Here is a 20,685-nt window from a genome sequence, read left to right as displayed (position 1 = left end):
CAGAAAATCACGACACTCCCACTCCTCCCGAGTCGTCTGAGACCTGTAGACCTCCTCGTAATAAAGCGCAAATTCCTCTGCTATCGCTGCGCTAGTGTCGCTCACTGTCCCATCCAGCCACTCTATACCCGGCACCCAGTTTCGTTCCCTGTCCCTCTTCTCCAGCCAGGCTATCATTTTGTTAGCCTTGTCCCCCAAGTTGTACACTCATCCCTGGGTGGCAAGTGAGCGTGATCGCGCTTGATCCGTGAGTACATCCCTAAGTTCCTTGCCCAGGAGACGTGCCCTGTGTTGTCTATTCTGGTCCAGCATCTGGGTACGTCCCCCCTCTTCCTCCAGAGCGTGAAGCTCCTGCTCCAACCTATCAATTTGGGCATACTTTTCCTTGCGCCTTCGTCCGACCTCCGCCTGGACAAAATCCCTAGCCACAGTCTTATATGCCTCCCAGACTATTCCAGGGGAGACCACTGAGCCTACGTTATCAGCAAAATACTGGTCTACCCTTTCTCTGAATTTCTCCTGGAACTCCTGGTCTTTAAACAAGAAGGTGTCTAGTAGCGGGAGAACACTCCAGTCTCGCCTAGGGCCCGTCAACTGTACCCCCACCGGTGAGTGATTGGATATCCCTCTTGCTTTGTGATGTCCATCCCGGGAGAGGCCCATACAGCCCGACTGGGTAAATAGGTAATCGATTCGGGATCCAGAGCCATGGGCCACAGAGACATGCGTGTATTGCCGAAGCTGTGGGTTATGCGCTCTCCACAGATCCACCAAGCCCATCGCCTGTACGAAGTCCCCTAGGTGACTCGCCCCCCCCCCCGGCCATTGGACTCTGCAACTTGTCAAGGCCTCTCTCCATGACTTCATTCATGTCCCCCCCAAGGACCAGCGTCCCAGTAGGCATCTCCAAAAGCAATTTTCCTATGTCTCGGAGAGTGGTGTTGTGTAGCTTTGGAGGGATGTAAAGTGAGCACAGATTCAGTGGTCTACCCTCCCATTGCACTGACAGCGCCGCATATCTTCCCAGGGGATCTAGCCATCTCCGCCCCAGGACCAGCGGCAGGGAGTTCCTGACAAGGATTCCCACCCCCCCCTGGAGCCCGTGGTAAAGCCAACGTGTGCAGGTAGGGTGTATCCAAACCTATCAAGGGTCCTACAATGGTTCCCCAACAAATGTGTCTCTTGTAGGAGGACCACGTCAGGGGCATGCCTGCGAATGTATTGGAACACCACTGTGCGTTTGATCCTATTTTGCAGGCCGTTAACATTCCAGGATATCAGATTTATGTGTTGTGAATATGACATTGCGGTTCCTGCCATCTAATCGGTCAAGTGTAAGGGTAGTCCGCCACCCCTCCCCGCCTCCCAACTCCCCCCATAGCTGATAGTGCCCAGGAGCGTGAACAGATACACAATAAGTACCAAACATGTAGAACTTAAACAGAAGCTCTTCCCCTCCAACCTCCTCACCACCCCCCCCCCCTCCGTGCTACCCTGCTACGCCGGCTGAAAGAGCCAGACATCCCCAACAGGCAGAGCGCCTGTAGCCCTAGTAAAGAAAAACTCAGGGGGTGAGTGGAACCACCAAGTCCAACATCCGAGGCCCATACCCGAGCCCCTATTTCAATGTTTTAGCTACATCACCATGTGCCGTGGCCTAGGCCAGTGTCTCAAGGAGAGAAGCACAACATTGACGCCCAATCAAGACCCCTCCCCTATGGCGTGTCTGGGAGTACGATCAGTTATGTCCAGCGCCATCATATCTCCCTCCCGGGGACCACCCAGCAAACAAGTGACCATCCTCCCGGCACCGTCCCAGATTGACCAAACCCAAATCATCGGGTACATTACGTGTCCACGGATGGCGAGCAGTTTGTGATGACAGTCCCTGCCCTTTCACCCCATGTCCGGCGAAGCCGAGAGACTGCGGGTTCTGTTCCTACCCGCCGATTGTGGGCTCTCCTGTCGTCGTCTCTCACCTCCCCTGGATCCCACAGACAAGGCAGGAGACTGGGGCACCGCACTCCTCCAGCCGCCCCCACGCTCTTGGCCTTCCCTCAAATGTCCATGCTCCTCAAGCCAAGCATGGACCTCCTCCGGGGCTGTGAAGAAAAAGGATTTCCCACCTGCCAAGATCTTGAGCCATGCCGGGAAGAACATCATGTACTTGATTCCACGCTCCCGGAGCACCTTCTTGATGCCATCGAACGATCAACGCTCCTGCGGAACTTTAAGCGTGAAGTCGGGGAAGAACCTGATAGTGGCATTTTCAATTAGTAGGTCTCCATTTTGGCGGGCGGCCTGTAAGATTGCGTCCCTGTCTCTATAATTTAAGATCCGTGCAATGATTGTGCGAGGTGGGGGCCCCGGGCGTGGCGGCGGGATTGGCGCCCTGTACACTCTCTCAATAACGAAGAATTTAGACAATATTTTGGGTTGTAGACGATTTCAGATGAGGTCTTCCAGGAAGAGGTCTACAATGGCCCCCTCCATTTTCTCTGGTACGCCCACCACTCGCAGGTTATTCCTTCGGGCCCTCCCTTCCTGATCCTCCAGGCAGGCCGCCATCTGCCTCTGTTGGTGCGTGAGCTGCTGGACCTGTTGCTGCAACGTTTTGGTAGCACCGCTAAACGCTACAAGGTCCGCTGCATTTTGCGTGGCCTTGTCCAAGGTTTTGTTCAGGTCTGCCCGTTGGAGCGTCAGTTCAATAGACATTTTGTCTATTTTGGATTCCAGTGTAGTGACTAGGGATTGGATGGCCTGCATTATAGAGGACAAGGAAGGCTCACCATGCTCCTCTGGGTTCCCTGGGTGGGCTGGGGCACCCCCCCCTGCTCCACCGTGTAGTTGTCCATAGTATTTGACTGCGTCACCGTGGACTTCTTATTTCTCATGGCGGCCGTTGGTACTGACCGCTGGTCGCTTGGCCCGCCGCAGTCTGTCCTCACTCCGCTGTGGCTGGGAAGGTCTCCGTTAGGTCTTCCCAGGTGGGGTATTCACAAGCGTGGTAGGCGTCTGCGCGACGTCAGGGTTGTCTGCCAGGTATCATGCACCCCTCCACACTGAGCCGGGGTCGGTCCTGTCCACCATGTCACCGCAGCTGCCCCCCAGCCCCTGTCACCGTCCAGGGATCACGGTCCTCACCACTACAGGGCACGCTGCCTCGCTTGCGTCACAGCTCCGGCCAGCCCAGACCTCATGCACCCTTCAGGGTCCGGCCCGCGTCTCGCCGTTGAAGTCAGCCCGATACTCGTCTTTGGTGGCAGTCCCGGGGGTGGGGGGGCAGGGGAGGACGTCTGTTCAATTAGCGCCAGGGCCCTCCGCCGCACTCAGGTTTCACTGCTGCCTAGCGCTCCCTGCATCCGCTCAGGGGAGCGCCGCCACCAGCCTGCTGTCCACTCAAGGTCGGTGCTTCACTTGTGGCCTCCAGTGTCCTAGGCCCCGCAAGGCCCGCTTTCGCCGATCTCCGGTACTCGACTTCCCGGAGTCGGATCGGGCCAGAACAACCACCGATCTGCACCGGAGCACTGCGGCCAGCGGGTGCTGTCGGCGGAATCGGTACTGTAGCAGGATAAAAGACGGATTTTGGGGGTTTCAGTCGGGCCTCAGGAGCGCCGCGAAACTATGCGCCATCTTGGTCGCCTCCAAGCCACGCCCCCCTCACTGCGCCACTTCTAGGACACCACTGCATCAAATTCTTATGCCTGCTTGAAGCAGGTATAAGGATTGACGCAGCACAATGAGGATAGGCCTCATCATGCATTGCTGGAGTTACGTCGTGCTTGCAACACGACTCCAGCAATGCATGACTTTTGGGTCAACAGATGCATCAGAATTTCTGACGCATCTGTCAATCCTTACGCCATGGTGCGCCGTATTGTAAAACGGCACATCTGTAGTGGCGCATGGGTTTCTCAGGGTGGCGCAGGGAAAGTGACACATCTTTACAGATGTGTCACTTTCTTGTAAATCTGCCCCCAAATGTTTAGGACAAGAAACTGCTAACTTGCTAGATGTGGCATTTTCGGAGTTGTGACTTGAAATCCGACTTTACCATTAAAGAGTGTTTTTAATTACAATGTTTTAGATACCAAACTCGACCACGCTACCTGATCACAATTAAAACTTATCATTTATTAAATGTAATAAATTAAGCAAATGTTATCCTATGGGAGAAGCAGGCCTTGCAGTATTGAAAAAACTGTTTAGGGCTTTCCCTAAAGGTGACATATATGCATTAAATAGGAAGATTTAGGCCTGGTAAAAGGTCTAATTTGCCAGATTGAATTGAAGCGGCCAGTTTCCACCAAACCATCTGCTGAGAATGCTCAGGATCACTGCACCGCATTTAATCACATCAGCCCCTCGAGTAACGAGATCTAAAGCGCGCTAGCACTAAGGTCGAGTCTGCGCCAGAAATTTGGTGAGGACGAATAATATGCTGCATCTCTTGCAGAAGGGCCAAAACCAAGGCCCCCGAATGTTACCCAAGCCTCATGTTGTCATCCGCCAAGCCATGATTTTCACTAGGTGGAGAACAATGCTGAAAGCAAACAGCCACTTTGAACTATACTGAATAACCCTGACCACATTACAGGGATAGCCTGAACTGTCATCATAAGAAATCACCTTTTCTTTTTTAACACAAATATGTTTTTATTGAAGTGGCACTTTCAAAAATGCTCTTATTGAACTGGCACTTTACTATATTACCCCTCGGCCAGCAACAAGGATCAACTTACTGCACATCTTATCATGATAAATAGGCTGTCTAACTGAAATCATACTTTTTTTTAACTTATTGTCTTAATATGTAAGAATTTGACATTTGTTTTATTAACTGAACTCTTTTCTACATTGTAAAGGTTTTAAATAACCATGTACAGTAAAGCATTACTTACTTAAGGTGGTGGCACAATACGCACTGCAGGCCCACTAGTACCTTTAATTCACAGGCCACTTTACTAAGGATGTATAAGTAAATTTAAAGTGCCAATTATAAATTAATTTTACCACGTTGAGGGGAAGGAGGACAAGCACAGTAGCAGTGGTAAAGCACACTAGTTCCTTGGGCCAACAAAAATACATTCAGCATAAATGGGAGGGGTGAAGCCAAAAACTTTGGGGAAAGACCACCTAAAGGCTGACAGGTTTAACAGTCGATCCATAAACATAACACTGTCCTTACATCTTCAAATGCTAAATAATGTTGTGCATCCCTGCTGTACTAATCCAAGGTGGCTAAATCAATGCTTCTATATATGATGGCTATCTTCAAACTGTAAAATAATAGTATACTGTGAACAGTATCATTCCAAGAAGGCTGCACAACTTACAAATTGTGGTCACAGAGGATTCAACACACCGCAGATGTAAAGAGTGGAAATCAGCCCGGCCTGTAGGACTATCAGAGGGGCTACAAAAATGAAAAAGAGAAGGAAAGAAATTTAATGGGACATATACAAGAAACAAGCTATGGCAAAGCCAATAGGGCTAGAGTTTGTGTCCAAGTGGCTTTGATAATGCCATTTCATGATGCTTCACAGTGCCGGGAGTAAGCAAAATACTGACACTGTACAGTATCAACAATAAAAGGTACAATAATGCTACCGCTGCTGATGATAGCGTCACTTTGACGGAACGCTTATGTGTAATACCATATGCGAGCACTTGTGGAATGACGAGTGGGCCATTTGCTTTCCTTTTTTACTTACAGATCCAAGATGATGGATGCCACTTGGATTGGGAAATAAAAAAAATAGGAATGTTATTATTAAAAGATCTCCCTGTCGATATGTATGTTGATCTACTGCTGGAATGAAGAGAAATTAGCATGTTAAGGGTTGTCCAAAATGAAGCACTTGCTCAGCACATAGAAAAGAGGTCATAGTGGCACCATGGACTAATGCATCTACTCCAGAGATCTATAGTTGACCTAATGGCTATAAGTACAAATCTTGGCAGGTCAAGTTAACCTTTATTTTTTTTTATTCGATAAAATTAGTACAATTGAGCTGGGGAACAATAATCATCTGGTGTTCAGCACCAAGTTACGCTTCCGGGTGAATGTGTGTTTTATTAATATGTATGGGATGTTATGTTATGAATCTGTGTAGGAAATCCACATTTTCTGTGTGGTCACTAGGCATATTTAACTTGACTATAAGTCCACAATATATGGTACACAGTGTACCCAGGGTCTGGAAGTTAAATGCCACTATGCCACTAGTGGCTGCAGCACCTATTGTGTCCGCCACTACAGTGGCAGTGCAAACATGGTTTCATGGCTACCACTGCAGCCTGACTGTAGCAGTGTAAAATCTGCAGTTCAACCAAGCAGAACATGTAGAAATGTAAGGCTAATATGTCATTACAGTGACTATCACCCAACAACTATTTGTCACTTTTTCACCATGGCAGGACTAGCTGTCCTATTTAGAAAACCTGAGTTCAAAATAAAATCTTAATACTATATTTTAGGAATATGACCAGCCACAAAAATGATTATACAACTGTAGTTATAGTTATTAAAAACCCAATTCAATGGTGGTTACATTTTTATTAAAGATAAGGAAAAAAAATTTTGGGGGAAAATTACCTATGCCTTGCGCAATTCAAGTCAATGAACCCACTAAATAGGTTGTCTTGTCAGAAAAACATGGTGGCTACTAGCAACATTCACTGCCTAACCCTATACTCCTGGAAAGGTGATCTAATAAAACTTGGCTCTCTACCAAACAAAGGGACCTATTCACACAAAGCAAAATGATCAGTTTGCAACCAACATTTCTCTGGGACAAAGGCTGAATAAATGAAGAAATAAAAGGAAACATTTACAGCCCTCCCTCCCCCCGCATGAATAATATGTAGTGCCGAGCTTCAAACTTCCTCCACACAGACTATGCAGCACTCTCCTCTTGTAGCAGCCAAGTAGATACAAATGATACTCAAAATATCTACTAGATACAAATAATACTCACAATATCTACAAATGAACCTCTATCACCCATACTATCCTGCCTCCCCAGTGCTTTGTCCCACTGCCTGCATCCCTTCCTCCCCCCAAAGGGGCACCCAGAATTGCACTCTGGGTTGACTGCTAGTAGCCACCTTCAGGCACCCTATCCAGCCTCCTATCTGAACATTTTTAAAATATCTACAAATTACAAATTCCACAAAAGATTAATCATTAATGTCCAAGAGTATGAGGGACCCTTTCCCACAGCCCTGAGCACTGGGGAACTAGTAACACATTCATCTAGAAAACGTTCAGACCTACAACAGTACGTGTACCTCAGTAGCCTCAATAAACAGGCCTATCATCTGCCCAGCTGACACTGTTCCTGTAGGTATGTGGAAGAACAAGGCTTCTCCAATCACATATCTCATATTGCGTCTTAGACCTGGTATCATTGGCGTAAGTCTCCCTTCCATTTTTTTCAAATTGCCTCCTCTGTTTTCTATCTGTTTTCTGGTTTTAGATGCTTTGGGCACTGTGCCATTGCTATTCAGTGCCACAGTCCAAGTGCTCCCTATGTTAAATTAATGTACTAATTAGTGATTCCATGATTGGGTTATTTGATATACTTGTCAGACCCTAGTACACTGCACCATGTGTGCCCAGGGCTTGTAAATCAAATGCTGCTGGTGGGCTTGCAACACTGGTTGTGCCACCCACAGAAGCAGCTTGTAAAGTGTGTCTCAGGCCTGCCATTGCAGGGCCTGTGTGCAGTCTGTGACTGCCATGTCGACTTGACAATTGCACCCACTTGCCAGTCCCTAAACCTTCCCTTTTCTTCATATCAGACACCCCAATGGTCGGCCCAAAGGCAGGGTGCATTGTAAGGATAAGGTAGGACATGCTCTGGTGGGTGTGGCATGTCCTACTAGTGAATTACAGCCATTTTCGCTTTTCACTATTGCAAGGCTAACTGTTCCCTATAGGCCAGAATGGGCAGTTTGATTATTACATCTTATAATCCTAACTGACTCAGGGAACATGGTAGAAATTCGAGTTTAGTATGCCTGAACTCAGAATGATAAAATACATATTTTAGTGGAGTTGGTTTTAACATTCTGTGTTTGAAAATACCACTTTTAGAAAGTAGGTATTTTCTTGCCTAACTATCCAAGCCTGCCTCTGCTAGGTTGTGTATTCCTTGTATGGAGTTTGAGTGACAAGGGCTGAAGGATTCCAGGAGACAGGGTGAGTCAGCACAGTGCTGAATAGAGATATCTGCATATAGATGGGAGGGAGGAGTTGCACCTGGGACCTGAATAGGGATGGGCCATCACTTTACAATGCTGGCTCCACCTCCTGTGGTGTGTCTGATGTCTCTGGCCTACACTGTGAAAGGAAAGAAGGAGACTTGTCAACAAAGTACTCCAGGACTGACCAGAACTGGTTTGGACTAGGCAGAGGCCTCTCTGCCTTCAGATAACAAAGAGAAAAGTAATATAAATATGGGGATACAGACCCCAAGACTTTAGATCACTTCTGGGAACAAGACATACCTTTCATCAAGGAGAAGAACCAAGGTAGCTGCATGAGTTTGAACTGCCCCTCTGCCAGTGTGCTGTTTGCTGGGTTGTCCTGCAGTGGTCTCTTCATTGCCAAGGAAAGGAGAAGGAACGTTTTAAGAACTTCATCATCTTGCTGAATATTACTCCAAGGGCTTAATTTGAGCTTGCCTCCTGACCGAAGTCTCAGGGATACCAGACTTCCCCTCCTTCTGTTTGCCTTCATCTGGAACTTGCTGTTCTAGTGCTAAAGAGGGAATCTGCAACCTCGATGCTGGAATCTGCAACAAAGTCATGAGCGCTGCTTCGACTTGCGACGTGGACCCGACACCGGCCGCCGTGACACATCGACACAAGCGACGACTTTGAAAGCCTGCCATAGCTGTGAGCGCTGCTCCGACTTGCGGCGCTGGCCCGACACCTGCGCTGTGCCAACTCAACTCTGAAGACAACATCATCGCGGAGCCGATCATCGACGTGGGTAGTCAAGAATTCATTGTGACATGCACGCTTCTCAGCACAACAAATGTATTTACGTGTCAATAGCAATAGGTGGCTTCCTGCTGCTGTTCTGTGCTCACATGTGATGGAAATCTACTGAAGAGCTCTCAATCTTGGCCAAGATGTGTGCTTTGCACTGCAGCTGAATGCATTCCTGGTTGAGGCGTCATGCATTCAGGCTTGATACCTACCAAGACGCAATGTCTCACATGCTTCGCTGCTCAGCACATTTAAGCTAAGACTGCTCAACAGCCTAAAATGTGCATGACCAGGGTCAGCATCAGGGAAGGGAGTGATTGTCTCTTCAGAGACCAGTGGCGTAGCAAGAGAATCATAAACCCTACTTAAAGGAAGGAAAATGGAAACTGTCCCTCAGTTGGATAGTCAAATACAGCTATAGCTGGGCCACGGTGCCAGACACCTGCTGTACTACTGAGAACTACACCCACTGCATAGATCCTGAGAGCTGGTGTTGCAAACTTTATTCTTTCCAGCACCAACTTCAGTGTGGGCAAGAAATTAGTTATCTGCGCAACCCAGTCTCATGCTGGTGTCAGCCTGGTGGCAGACAAGATGTTAATAAAAAGCCCTGCCACTTTCTTCATGATAAGGTTTGCAAAGCATAGTCCAGTCTTCTTTAACCAGATTTTATAGTACCATGACTTAAGATGGAATAGGTATCTTGCATTTTGTAATCTCTTACCAATAAAATCCAGTAGCTATCAGTATTGCTACACAGTGGCAGTGCATTTTGTACTGTGCAAGCTCCACTGTTTGTGATTTGTAAGATATCGAAAATCAATGAAGCCATATACAATCAGTGTTGAGTATTCACATACCATCTCGCTATGTTTAGGAAGAAACTCCAGGCCTCTTGTATCATCATGATATGTTTCCATGTGGTTATCCGCTTCCATATCTTTACTGCAAAGACTTTGTTCTGAAAGGTGTTGTTGTGATGGCGTTTAATGTGTCACCTTGTACCAGTGCAAAGTATCCAAAAGTGAAGCACACAAGGGCAAAGTGTTGATGTGGTATTTACTTTTCAGTGCAAAACGTATTTTGTCCTGGAAATTTGCCTAAAAGAAACATGAAGCAAAGCTTTGCACTACTTTGCATTACTTTGCCTCAAGGATGCATCCAATGGCTGCCGCATGAGCATTCCCACAAAACCACTCATGGTTTTTGATACAAAGTGTAGAAACATTATTTTCCTCTAAACTATTCAAAATGTCTGTTTGTGCTGTACTAGGTAGCACACATGCAAAGTATGTCTAAAGGTATCATTTTGTACTGTAATAGTACCCTTGCAGTACAAAATCTATGTTAGACATCTCACACAGAGCTTTGCATTATGATGCAAAAGTGTATATGAGGTGCTTGACTGCCTACAAGTTCATCAGAGCTTTTGGAAGATAGCACCAAATCTTCATCAATCTGGTGCTGCTACTCCTTTCACTCTCCCACTCAATGCAGCACATCAGTATTTTCTGGCTGAATATAAAAAGTCAAGAATTATCATTGTATTACAGCATTACACCACATTATAGAATCAGGTGCCATCCCCAGTGTTTAATCTGATGTACATTTTGTTTGTCTTTTCAAGTCAACCTGTCTCTCCCACAATTCTCACTTGGCCTCCATTCACAGCAAAGAAGAAAATGATTTTGTATTTGTTCTGATGGGAAAACCAGTCGATCCTTACAACAGAGGTGCCTACTGGATAGGAGTTCATGACAGCTTCAAGGTGAGTGACTTTCATTCTTCTTGATCAATCAATCAATCAATCAAATCAATTTGTAAAGCGCGCTACTCACCCAGTAGGGTCTCAAGGCGCTGGGGGGGATCCGTTACTGCTCGAAAAGCCAGGTCTTGAGTTGCTTCCTGAAGGAGAGGTGGTCCTGGGTCAGCCGTAGGTGGATGGGGAGGGAGTTCTATGTCTTGGCCGCCAGGTAGGAGAAGGACCTTCCTCCAGCGGTGGCTCTGCAAATGCGTGGTACGGCGGCGAGGGCGAGGCTGGCCGATCGTAGCTGGCGGGTGGGTGTGTAGAAGGTGAGGCGGCTGTTGAGGTACTTTGGGCCCATGTCGTGGAGAGCCTTGTGTGCGTGGGTGAGGAGTCTGAACGTGATCCTCTTGTTGACCGGGAGCCAGTGCAGGTCTCTCAGGTGGGTTGAGATGTGGCTGTGGTGAGGGATGTCCAGGATGAGTCGTGCGGAGGCGTTCTGTATACGCTGGAGTCTTTTCTGTAGTTTGGCCGTGGTTCCTGTGTAGAGGGTGTTCCCGTAGTCCAGTCGGCTGGTGACGAGTGCCTGGGTGACTGTCTTCCTGGTTTCGGAGGGGATCCAGCGGAAGATCTTACGGAGCATGTGCAGGGTGTTGAAGCACGATGACGATACGGCGTTGACTTGTCTGGTCATCGAGAGGGAGGAGTCCAGGATGAAGCCCAGGTTTCGTGCGTGGTCTGTTGGCTTGGGAGGGGTGCCCAGGGCAGGGGGCCACCAGGAATCGTCCCAGGCAGAGGGCGATGATCCCAGGATGAGGACTTCCGTCTTGTCTGAGTACAGTTTCAGGCGGCTGTTCTTCATCCACTCGGCAACGTCTTTCATCCCTTCGTGAAGGCTGGCTCTGGAGGTGGCGGGGTCGTTGGTGAGGGAGAGGATCAGCTGGGTGTCGTTGGCGTAGGAGATGATGTTGAGGTTGTGTTGGCGTGTGATGGCTGCGAGGGGGCTAATGTAGACGTTGAAGAGGGTGGGGCTGAGTGAGGATCCTTGTGGTACGCCGCAGATGACCTCGGTGGCCTCGGATCTGTATGGGGGAGGCGGACTCTCTGGGTTCTTCCGGCGAGGAACGAGATGATCTACTCCAGAGCCTTCCCTTGGATCCCGATGTTGCTGAGGCGCTGTACTAGGGTGCGGTGGCAGACAGTGTCGAACGCCGCAGATAGGTCCAGGAGGATGAGGGCCGCTGTTTCCCCGTTGTCGAGCAGGGATCTGATGTCGTCGGTGGCTGCGATGAGGGCGGTCTCGGTGCTGTGGTTGGCTCGGAAGCCGAACTGCGAAGGGTCGAGGGATCCGTTTGTCTCGAGGAAGGCGGCGAGCTGTCTGTTGACGATCTTCTCGATGACTTTGACAGGAAAAGGGAGGAGCGAGATGGGACGGAAGTTCTTGAGGTCGGTGGGGTCCGCTGTTGGTTTCTTCAGGAGGGCGCTGAGCTCGGCATGCTTCCAGCTCTCCGGGAAGGTGGCTGTGTTGAAGGAGATGTTGATGATGTCCCGGAGTTGGGGTGCGATGATGGAGTCGGCCTTGTTGAAGACGTGGTGGGGGCAGGGGTCGGTTGGTGATCCGGAGTGGATGGTGTTCATCGTGCGGGTGGTGTCTTCGGTGCTGACCGGGGTCCAGTTGCAGAGGGTGGTGGTGGGGGGCGTTGGTTCGGTGGTTGGGTGCGTGGTCTGTGCGTCGAAGCTGTTGTGTATGTCGGCGATCTTGCGGTGGAAGAAGGTGGCGAGTGAGTCGCAGAGGTCTTGCGAGGGTGTGATGTTGTTGTTTACGGCGTTGGGGTTGGAGAACTCTTTGACGATGCTGAAGAGTTCCTTGCTGTTGTGGGTGTTGTTGTCCAGTCGTTCTTTGAATGTTGTCCTTTTGGTGGTGCGGATTAGCTGGTGGTGTTTGCGGGTGGCGTTCTTGAGGGCAGTCATGTTTTCTGTGGTCTGGTCGTGGCGCCAGGTTTTTTCAAGGGTGCGGCAGTTTTTCTTGGATGTTTTGAGTTCGTCGGTGAACCAGGAGGCTTTCTTGCTGCCGGGTCTGCTGGGAGGGTTCTTCAGTGGTGCGAGGTCGTCGGCGCAGTTGGTGAGCCACTGTGTGAAGTTGCGGGCTGGTCCGTTGTGCTGGCAGGAGGGTTCAGGCTGAGGGAGGTGGTGAGCTGGTCGGCGGAGATCTTGCTCCAGCTCCTGCGAGGAACCTGTTGCGGGTGGTGGTGGGTCGTGGTTCCTCTGAAACTGAAGTGGACGCAGCTGTGATCCGTCCAATGGAGTCCGGTGGAGTAGGTGAAGGAGATGTGCTTGCTGGAGGAGAAGACGGGGTCCAGCGTGTGGCCGGCATAGTGGGTGGGGGTTCACCAGTTGTTTGAGTCCGAGATTGGCGAGGTTGTCCAGCAGGGTGGTCGTGTTGGTGTCGTTGTTTTTCTCCAGGTGGTAGTTGAGGTCCCCTAGGAGGATGTAGTCAGCGGATTGGAGGGCGTGCTGGCTGATGAAGTCTGCGATGTCTTCGCTGAATTGGGTGCGTGATCCCTGGGGTCTGTAGATGAGGGTGCCTCTGAGGGTGGTCTTCGGGTCGGTGTGTATCTGGAATTGGAGGTGCTCGGCGTCGGTGAAGGTGTCGTCGGAGTTGGTTCCTGTGGACGATGGCGATGCCTCCTCTGGTCTGGTTGACGCGGTCCCTCCGGGTGATTTTGTATTCGTCCGAGATGGCTATGGCGATGTCGGGCGCTGAGGAGGCGTTCATCCAGGTTTCCGTGGCGTCTGGTGATGTTGTGTCAAGCAGGTTCCAGAGTTCAACGGCGTGTCTGTGGACGGAGCGGGTGTTGAGCAGGATGCACTTGAGGTGGTTGTTGCTGTTGCCTGGCCTTTTGGGTGCGGTGCAGGTCCGGAGGCAGGTGAACTTGCAGGCTTGGCAGGTGAAGGGTCCGTGGGTGCATTTTGGGGTGGCTCGGTTGCAGGCGGGGTTCCGGTCGGGTTTAAATGCGTTGAGGGTGGCGGCGTCGTAGGTCCGTCGCGTGGGCTGGCATCGTTGGGGGCCAGGGGTCCTGGCGCTGGGCGCGGTCCAGGTGCGGATGGGCGCAGATGGGCTTACTTTTGGCGCGCCTTCGGCGCACAATCGGCACGCCCACTGCACGCGTGCGCTGCACGGTGGCTCTGGGGTCATCCGAAGTAAGGAGCCGGGTTGGAGGAGCAGCTGGGTGGCGGGAGCGGGGCGGCGAATGGGCAGGCGGGGGCGGGGCTGCAAGGAAGCAGCGGCGGGAAAAGTCTGGGGCGGGCGGCTCAGCGGCGGCTGGGTCATCCGAGCGGCAGAATCAGGAGGCGGAATCAGCTGTGGCTAACTGGTTTCCTGGCAGGCAGCAGGCAGGCAGCAGTGTGTGGGGGCGACCTAGCCTGGTGTTTGTCAATCTGTATGCACATTTCAAATGTCTTACATATATAGTTTTCTATGTTATGCTTGATACTTCATGCTTATTGGTAATTTAGGGCCAGATGTAGGTGGCCAGATACCGGTCGGTAACGGCCGATTTCGGCCGTTACCGACCGGTATTTGTAGTTTCAGATGTAGGGGGCCTGAAAATTACCGATTCTGTAAATTTACCGAATCGATAAATTTACCGAGTCTGTAAATTACCGAATCGGTAAATTTACAGAATTGGTAATATGGGATGTTGGTGGCACTGAAAACAGTGCCACAGGCCCTTAAGAATTTGTTATTTACCATCAAATACTATTTGATGGTGAATAACGAATTCCTGTGTACACGCACATCTGTGCATGTACACCTGTGCCATGTGACACACACACATGCCCTAAGGGCATGTAAGTGTGTCACATGGCACACAAGCCTGAATCAGGGGTGCAACAGGGTGTCAAAGTGCCACCCTGTCCCCCTTGTCAATTCAGTAATTTTACCGAATCGGTATTTACCGATTTGGTAATTGCCATTGGTTCCTATGGGCCTCAAGGCCCATAGGAATCAATGGCAATTACCGAATCGGTAAATACCAATTCGGTAATTACCGAATGTTACCGATTCGTTAAATAATTCGGTAAAAATACCTACATAGCATTTACCGATTTGTAAATACCGAATCGGTAAAATTCGGTATTTACGAATCTGTAAATACTAATTACCTACATCGGGCCCTTAGTCTCTTTGGGCCATATGCAGGTGGCCCAAAAACTGGAAATTTCACCATTACCGACCGGTATTTAGGCATTTGTCATGTAGGGAAGGATTCGGTATTAAGGAATCAGTAAATACTGATTCCTTAATACCGATTCCTAATTGGCTTTGCATTTAAGAATTCGGTAATACCGATTCCTTAAATGCAATGTAGGTAGCACTTAAAGCAGTGCACCGCAGCCTTAAGGAATCGCTATTTACCACCAACTTCAAGTTTGGTGGTAAGTAGCGAGTTCCTTTCAAAAAGCACTTTTTTGCTTTTTGAAATGTGCCATGTGGCACACATCCATGCCCTTAGGGCATGCATGTGTGCCACATGTATACACATGCACATTTCAGGGGTGCAACAGGGTAGGCACCCTGGCACCCTTGAAATACCTCCCGGTATTACCGATTCGATAATACCGAATGTCTTCACATTCATTCCTATGGGCCTCCAAGTCCATAGGAATGAATGGGTAGGTATTCGTTATTACCGGATCTCAATTACCGATTTGGTAATAACGAATATTAAGAATTCGGTATTTTTTACCGAATTCTTACCTACATCTGAAATACCGATTTCTAAATACCGAATCGGTAAAATTTGGTATTTAGGAATCAGTATTTCCCTGTTACCTACATCGGGCCCTTTGTCTACAAGCTCACACTCTGCTTAGCCAGACAATATTGTATCCATCCATTAAAATGCAAATATACCAGCGGTGTTCAATGGCCTCTTTGATCAAGGTTCTCATTAACCCTGGGCGGAGCAGGCGTAGTGTCTCTGTGCGAAATTCCACGGAGTTGGAAAGCAACTCAGTGGAACTTCGATCTGCTCCGTTACTTGCCTTCCCCCTCCCAAAGTAATTATAAAGGAATAAAAAAAGGTGCTTACCTGCCGTGGCTGCCACCTCCTCTCCATGGGTGCTCCCTTGTCCTCACCATCCTTCTTAGATAAACCCTACGTTGTACGTCTTGTGTGTGCACATGCGCACGCGCAAGACATACAATGTAGGGGTTATCAGTGAAGAGGGACGGTGAGGAGGAAGTAGAGTGCCTTTTTAATTACTTTATAATTACTTTATATTTACTTTGGGTGAGTGGAGGGGCTGGCTAACTATGCTCTGCCATGGAGTTGTAGATTTGCCTAAACCGCACGTTCGCAACAGAACCACGACCCACCACCACCCGCAACAGGTTCCTCGCAGGAGCTGAGTAAGCAAAACGACGTAAAATAGTTACCCACCCGGGCTTAGATATCATGCAGAAAGGCATGACCACTCTTGCAGTGGCAGTTATGAAACAAAGGCTAGATCTACTAATCTATGTTGCCGTCTCAAATAGTTGAATCCACATAATTGGACAACAAAAGGGTATTTCTTAAATACTTGATTCATTTTAGGACTCGGACTTATCAACTTCTATAATGGGTTGTGCCTGCATACCAATTCTCCATTTGAAAGAGGCATGTTGTGCATGTCCCCTGGAAATTGTGAATCTATACCATATGTATCAATGGTTTGCAACTGCAATTCTTGTCACAAGCCAGTGAAAAGTTACTGACTCCCATATTAAAGCATCCATATTCCCTTTATGGAAATTGGGCTGCTTGGTGGTCTGCTGACCCTTACAGCTCACCAATGGCAGGGAGCTGACATTTGAAACCTACCGTGCAAATATTAAAGAGGTAGATCCGACGACAACTCACTCCAATTCCTTATTTTGTGAACCTGCTTAATAGTAGATAGGTCGGTTTACAAAATAAGTTTCTGGTTACAATGGTTGCAAATTGGGCCTTTTTGCAACCAGAATGATGTACATCCGACCTAAAGTGTTATTTTACTTAAGACTGATATTTCCCTATTTATTTATTTTATTCATATACGTTTTATATAGCGTTAGGTAGACCCATAGTTGTCAGAATGCTTTACAAGGTCATGATAAGAAACAGTAAATGCAGGCATGCAATGAACATATGAGACGTTATTCCAAATTTCCAGTGCCAAGAAACCTGTAGGTGAACGAGCGCTCTACAAGTTCTAATTAACATAACATAACAAATGGTTCCCACCTAAGGTGCAAGTTGAATGACCAACAATAGAGGCACAATTTGAGTGGATCTAAAAGTCAGAGAAGCACAGAAATAAAGAGAGACCTGCTGCATCAGACAGAAGGTCTAGGTCTGATAAAGCGATATTTTAATAAGATCCGTGGACTAGGAATTTAAGTATTTTTAGAGGAGTTGGAGTTTCAGGTTTCTCTTGAAGCAAGGGAAGGAAGGGTTGCATCGAAAGTCACATGGTCAGGAGTTCCATATTCTTAGAGCATTTCCAGAAAAAGAGTGCAACTTGGTTGCTTTCTTTTTTAGAATGGGAGGTAAGAGCAGAAGAGCATTGGAACTTCTCAATGATCTAGTGGTTCCTGCTTTTGTCAGGTTGTTTTCTAAGTAGTCAGGTGTATGAGAGTGAAGGGCTTTGTGGATGATACATGCAGTCTTGTAAGTACATCTTCCTTCAATAGGAAGCCTGCTGAGGCTCTTGAGTACAGGAGTGATTTGCTCAAACCGTTTAACATCTGAGATGAGCCGAGCTGCCATGCTCAGAACAGATCTCAGGGGGGCGAGGTGAGTTTTAGGTGTCCCAATGAGAGTGGCATTACCATAGTCTAGTTTAGAGAGGACCAGAGATTGCACCACATTTTTTAAATAATATGCGGGAATAAATGGTTTAAGTTTCTAGAGGTTTTTGAGTGAGACAGTGCTCCTTTTGCTGTATTTTTGATGTGTTCTTTCATTGACATGTTGTTGTCCAGGAAGAAATCAAGGTATTTTGAAGAGTTTGATAAAGTAAGATAGCACTTTAAAGCATTTAGGTCGATGAGCCATTCGAGTATTGGAAGGCGGTTACTTTTAGGGGAGAAAAGAATATCTTCTGTCTTGATGGGGTTTAGCTTTAAGTGATTCGTGTGAAACCAGGATTGTAATTTGTTCAATGTGTCGTTAAGATGTCGAATGCCACTGTGTGATTTTATTTTATAGTAAAGTTGGGTGTCATCAGCATATAGGTGGTATTTGATCCCTGACTGTTTCAAGATGACCGTGAAGGGTTCCATAAAGAGATTGCAAAGGACGGGGATAGAATTGAGCCCTGAGGCACACCAAGATTGATCCAAGTAGGTTAAGACAGGCAAGAGTTGATTTTGATTTGTTGCAAGCGGTGTTGAAGGAAGAAAGAGAACCATTTTAGTACAGTGCCATTCAAACTGAAACGCCACTTCAAAGACTCAAGTAGGGCTGGGTGATTGACCGTATCAAATGCTGCTGACAGGTCAAGTAGAATAACTAGGCAAGCGTCACCCTCATCTAAGGCTTTGTGGATGTCATCAGATATGGTCAGCAAGCCGTTTTAATACTACAGCCTTTCCTAAAACTGGATTGAAAAGTGTCAAGGAGGGAGAATTTTTGTATATTTATTTATTTATTTATATACAGCTTGTAAAGCGCATGGTTACACTGACTAGTGTGTCCCCGCGCTGATCATTCCTGAAATGGCTCCTATATCGGTACAGGTGGAGTACGTGGTTACTTGTGTACAGGCTTAGTCTTTGGGGAACAGGATGGTTTTAAGTTCTCTCCTGAAGATGGACTGTAACGTTTCAAGACGTAACCTTTGTGGCAGTCTATTCCACTCGGTGGCGGTCAGGACTCTGAAAGAGCATCCTCCCATTCTCACTCTGTTGTACTTGGGGACATGAACTTGCCCTCTCCCCTTTGACCTTAACTGTCTAGTGGGCTCATACCGACTGAGAAGACAGTGTAAGTATTTAGGGCCCCTTCCTTGTAGGATACGATGACCTACACAGACGGCCTTGAATGTCACCCGCTCCCCAATCGGTAGCCAATGCAAGGTCCTGAGCGCTTTTTTTTGCTGATGCTCTTCTGAGCAGTAATAGAATCATGCGGGCAGCGCGCTTTGTATTCGTTGTAGCCTCTTGAGACATTTTGCACTGGCCCCCAAGTACAGGACATTCCCATAGTCCAGTCTGGACGTTATAAGGGCATGGACCAAAGTTTGCCTAACCGGCAGAGGCAGAAGATCCAATGTTTTCCTGAGGACCCGTAGCATTCCAAAACAGGTGCCCGCCACCTGTTTGGTTTGGTGTTCAAACAATATTTTATTATCTATCCAGATTCCTAAGTTCTTCACTGGATTGCTGGGAGTAGGAAGTGCACCCAGCCTATCAGGCCACCAGGCCGAGGTCCAGACTGATGGGGTTTTACCCACAATCAACACCTCTGTCTTGTTTCCATTTAATTGGAGGCAGTTGTCAGCCATCATGTGGCGAGCTCCTGCATGCATGCAGTAAAGTTGGCGGCACATTGTTCCTTGGGTTACGACAAGGTTACAATCAGTTGTGTGTCGTCAGCGTACGACACTACCTCAACCCCAAATCTATCTGTGATATCTGCTACTGGTGCCACATATAGATTGAATAGTGTGGGGCTGAGGCTGGAACCCTGTGGTACTCCCTGTTCGAGACTCAATTCTTTAGACCGAAAAGGCCCCTGTGCTACCTGGAAACTACGGCCAGTTAAAAATGACTCTAGCCAGTTCAATGCATTGCCCACCACTCCTCCCCTTTTCAGACACTGTAGCAGAGTGTGATGAGCTACAGTGTCGAATGTGGCACTGAGATCGAGTAACATCAAAGCAGCTGTTTGACCTTTGTCCACATATTTGCGTAGTGTTTCCATAGAGAGTAGTAGGGCTGACTCTGTCGAGTGGAGGGCAAGGAAGCCCGACTGGGAAGAGTGGAGCAAGCCGTTGGCCTCAATATGGGCAGAGAGCTGTTTATTGACAGTTTTTTCCGCAATTTTAGCGAAGTATGGGAGCAGCAAGATGGGGCGTAGATTTTCTAGTTTCTCTATACTAATATTGGGTTTCTTCCTCAAAGGAAGGACCACCGCTTACTTCCAGATTTTAGGTACCTGTCCTGAGTTGAAGGAGAGTTCAAGTAAATATCTGATATGGGGCTCAAGAGTTTCTATACTGTCATGCAGTATTTTGGGGGAGGCCGGGTCTCTGGGGGAGCCAGATTTAATGCTTCCTGCGATCTGGCATAAAGCTTCCCGAGCGGGTACCACAAATGCGGCAAGGCAGTTCCTGTCTTGAACAGTGGGGGTTCCAGTCCTACCATCCCCTACCCTGGCAGAATCTGGGAAGGCGGAGTAGATTTTGTCTACCTTGCTAGCAAAAAACTCTGCTATCTGATTACAGGATTTAACTGATCCACTCTTGGGGGTTGCTGTCCTGGCGAGATCTGATAGTTCCTTATATACTAGAAACAGCTCCTTCATGGTGTTGTCCGCACCTTCAATTCTGGTGCAATAGTAGGCTTTACGAGCTTTCCGGATAAGAGCGTGGTATTCCATCAGGCCCTTTTTGTATGCATCCCTCTCTATCTCGGAGAAGCTTCTTCTCCACCTCCTCTCTAGGCGTTTGCACTCTGCTTTCTTTTCCCGCAGTTCAGCATTGAACCAAGGGGCAAACTTGGATTTTCTCAGAGGTGCATTCTGCGTCCATGGTGCTGTGCAGTCTAACGCTTTCAGGATACGAGTGTCTAGTGCCTCACAGGCTAACTCAATTCCCACACACGCAGGGGGGCCTCCCTGGTCCATTGCCTTATTGAATGCTTCTGTTGAGAACTTTGCCCATTTCCTGCGTCTATTTACAGTACTTGT

At 48.2% G+C, this 20,685-nt stretch overlaps 1 protein-coding gene and 1 long non-coding RNA gene across 2 annotated transcripts in view; one reads left to right on the top strand and one right to left on the bottom strand.

Moving 5' to 3' along the window:
- The window catches only part of LOC144769191 (uncharacterized), a 186,219-nt gene that overhangs the window by 12,933 nt on the left and 152,601 nt on the right, over positions 1-20,685 (bottom strand). Inside the window, exon 3 of the long non-coding RNA XR_013598676.1 lies at positions 5,337-5,416. This is a non-coding gene — a long non-coding RNA (uncharacterized LOC144769191). The remainder of the gene's footprint in view (positions 1-5,336; positions 5,417-20,685) is intronic.
- LOC144769185 (C-type lectin mannose-binding isoform-like) overlaps positions 1-20,685 on the top strand; it is a 252,972-nt gene that overhangs the window by 100,736 nt on the left and 131,551 nt on the right. The window contains exon 3 of the mRNA XM_078653203.1: positions 10,628-10,768. Coding sequence (XP_078509329.1) covers positions 10,628-10,768 — 141 coding nt within the window. The remainder of the gene's footprint in view (positions 1-10,627; positions 10,769-20,685) is intronic.

This window comes from Lissotriton helveticus, chromosome 1_1 (assembly GCF_964261635.1).
Source record: "Lissotriton helveticus chromosome 1_1, aLisHel1.1, whole genome shotgun sequence".
Lineage (NCBI taxonomy): Eukaryota > Metazoa > Chordata > Amphibia > Caudata > Salamandridae > Lissotriton > Lissotriton helveticus.
The sequence above is the reverse complement of the archived record's forward strand: the minus strand, read 5'-3'. Positions and strand labels throughout refer to the sequence as shown.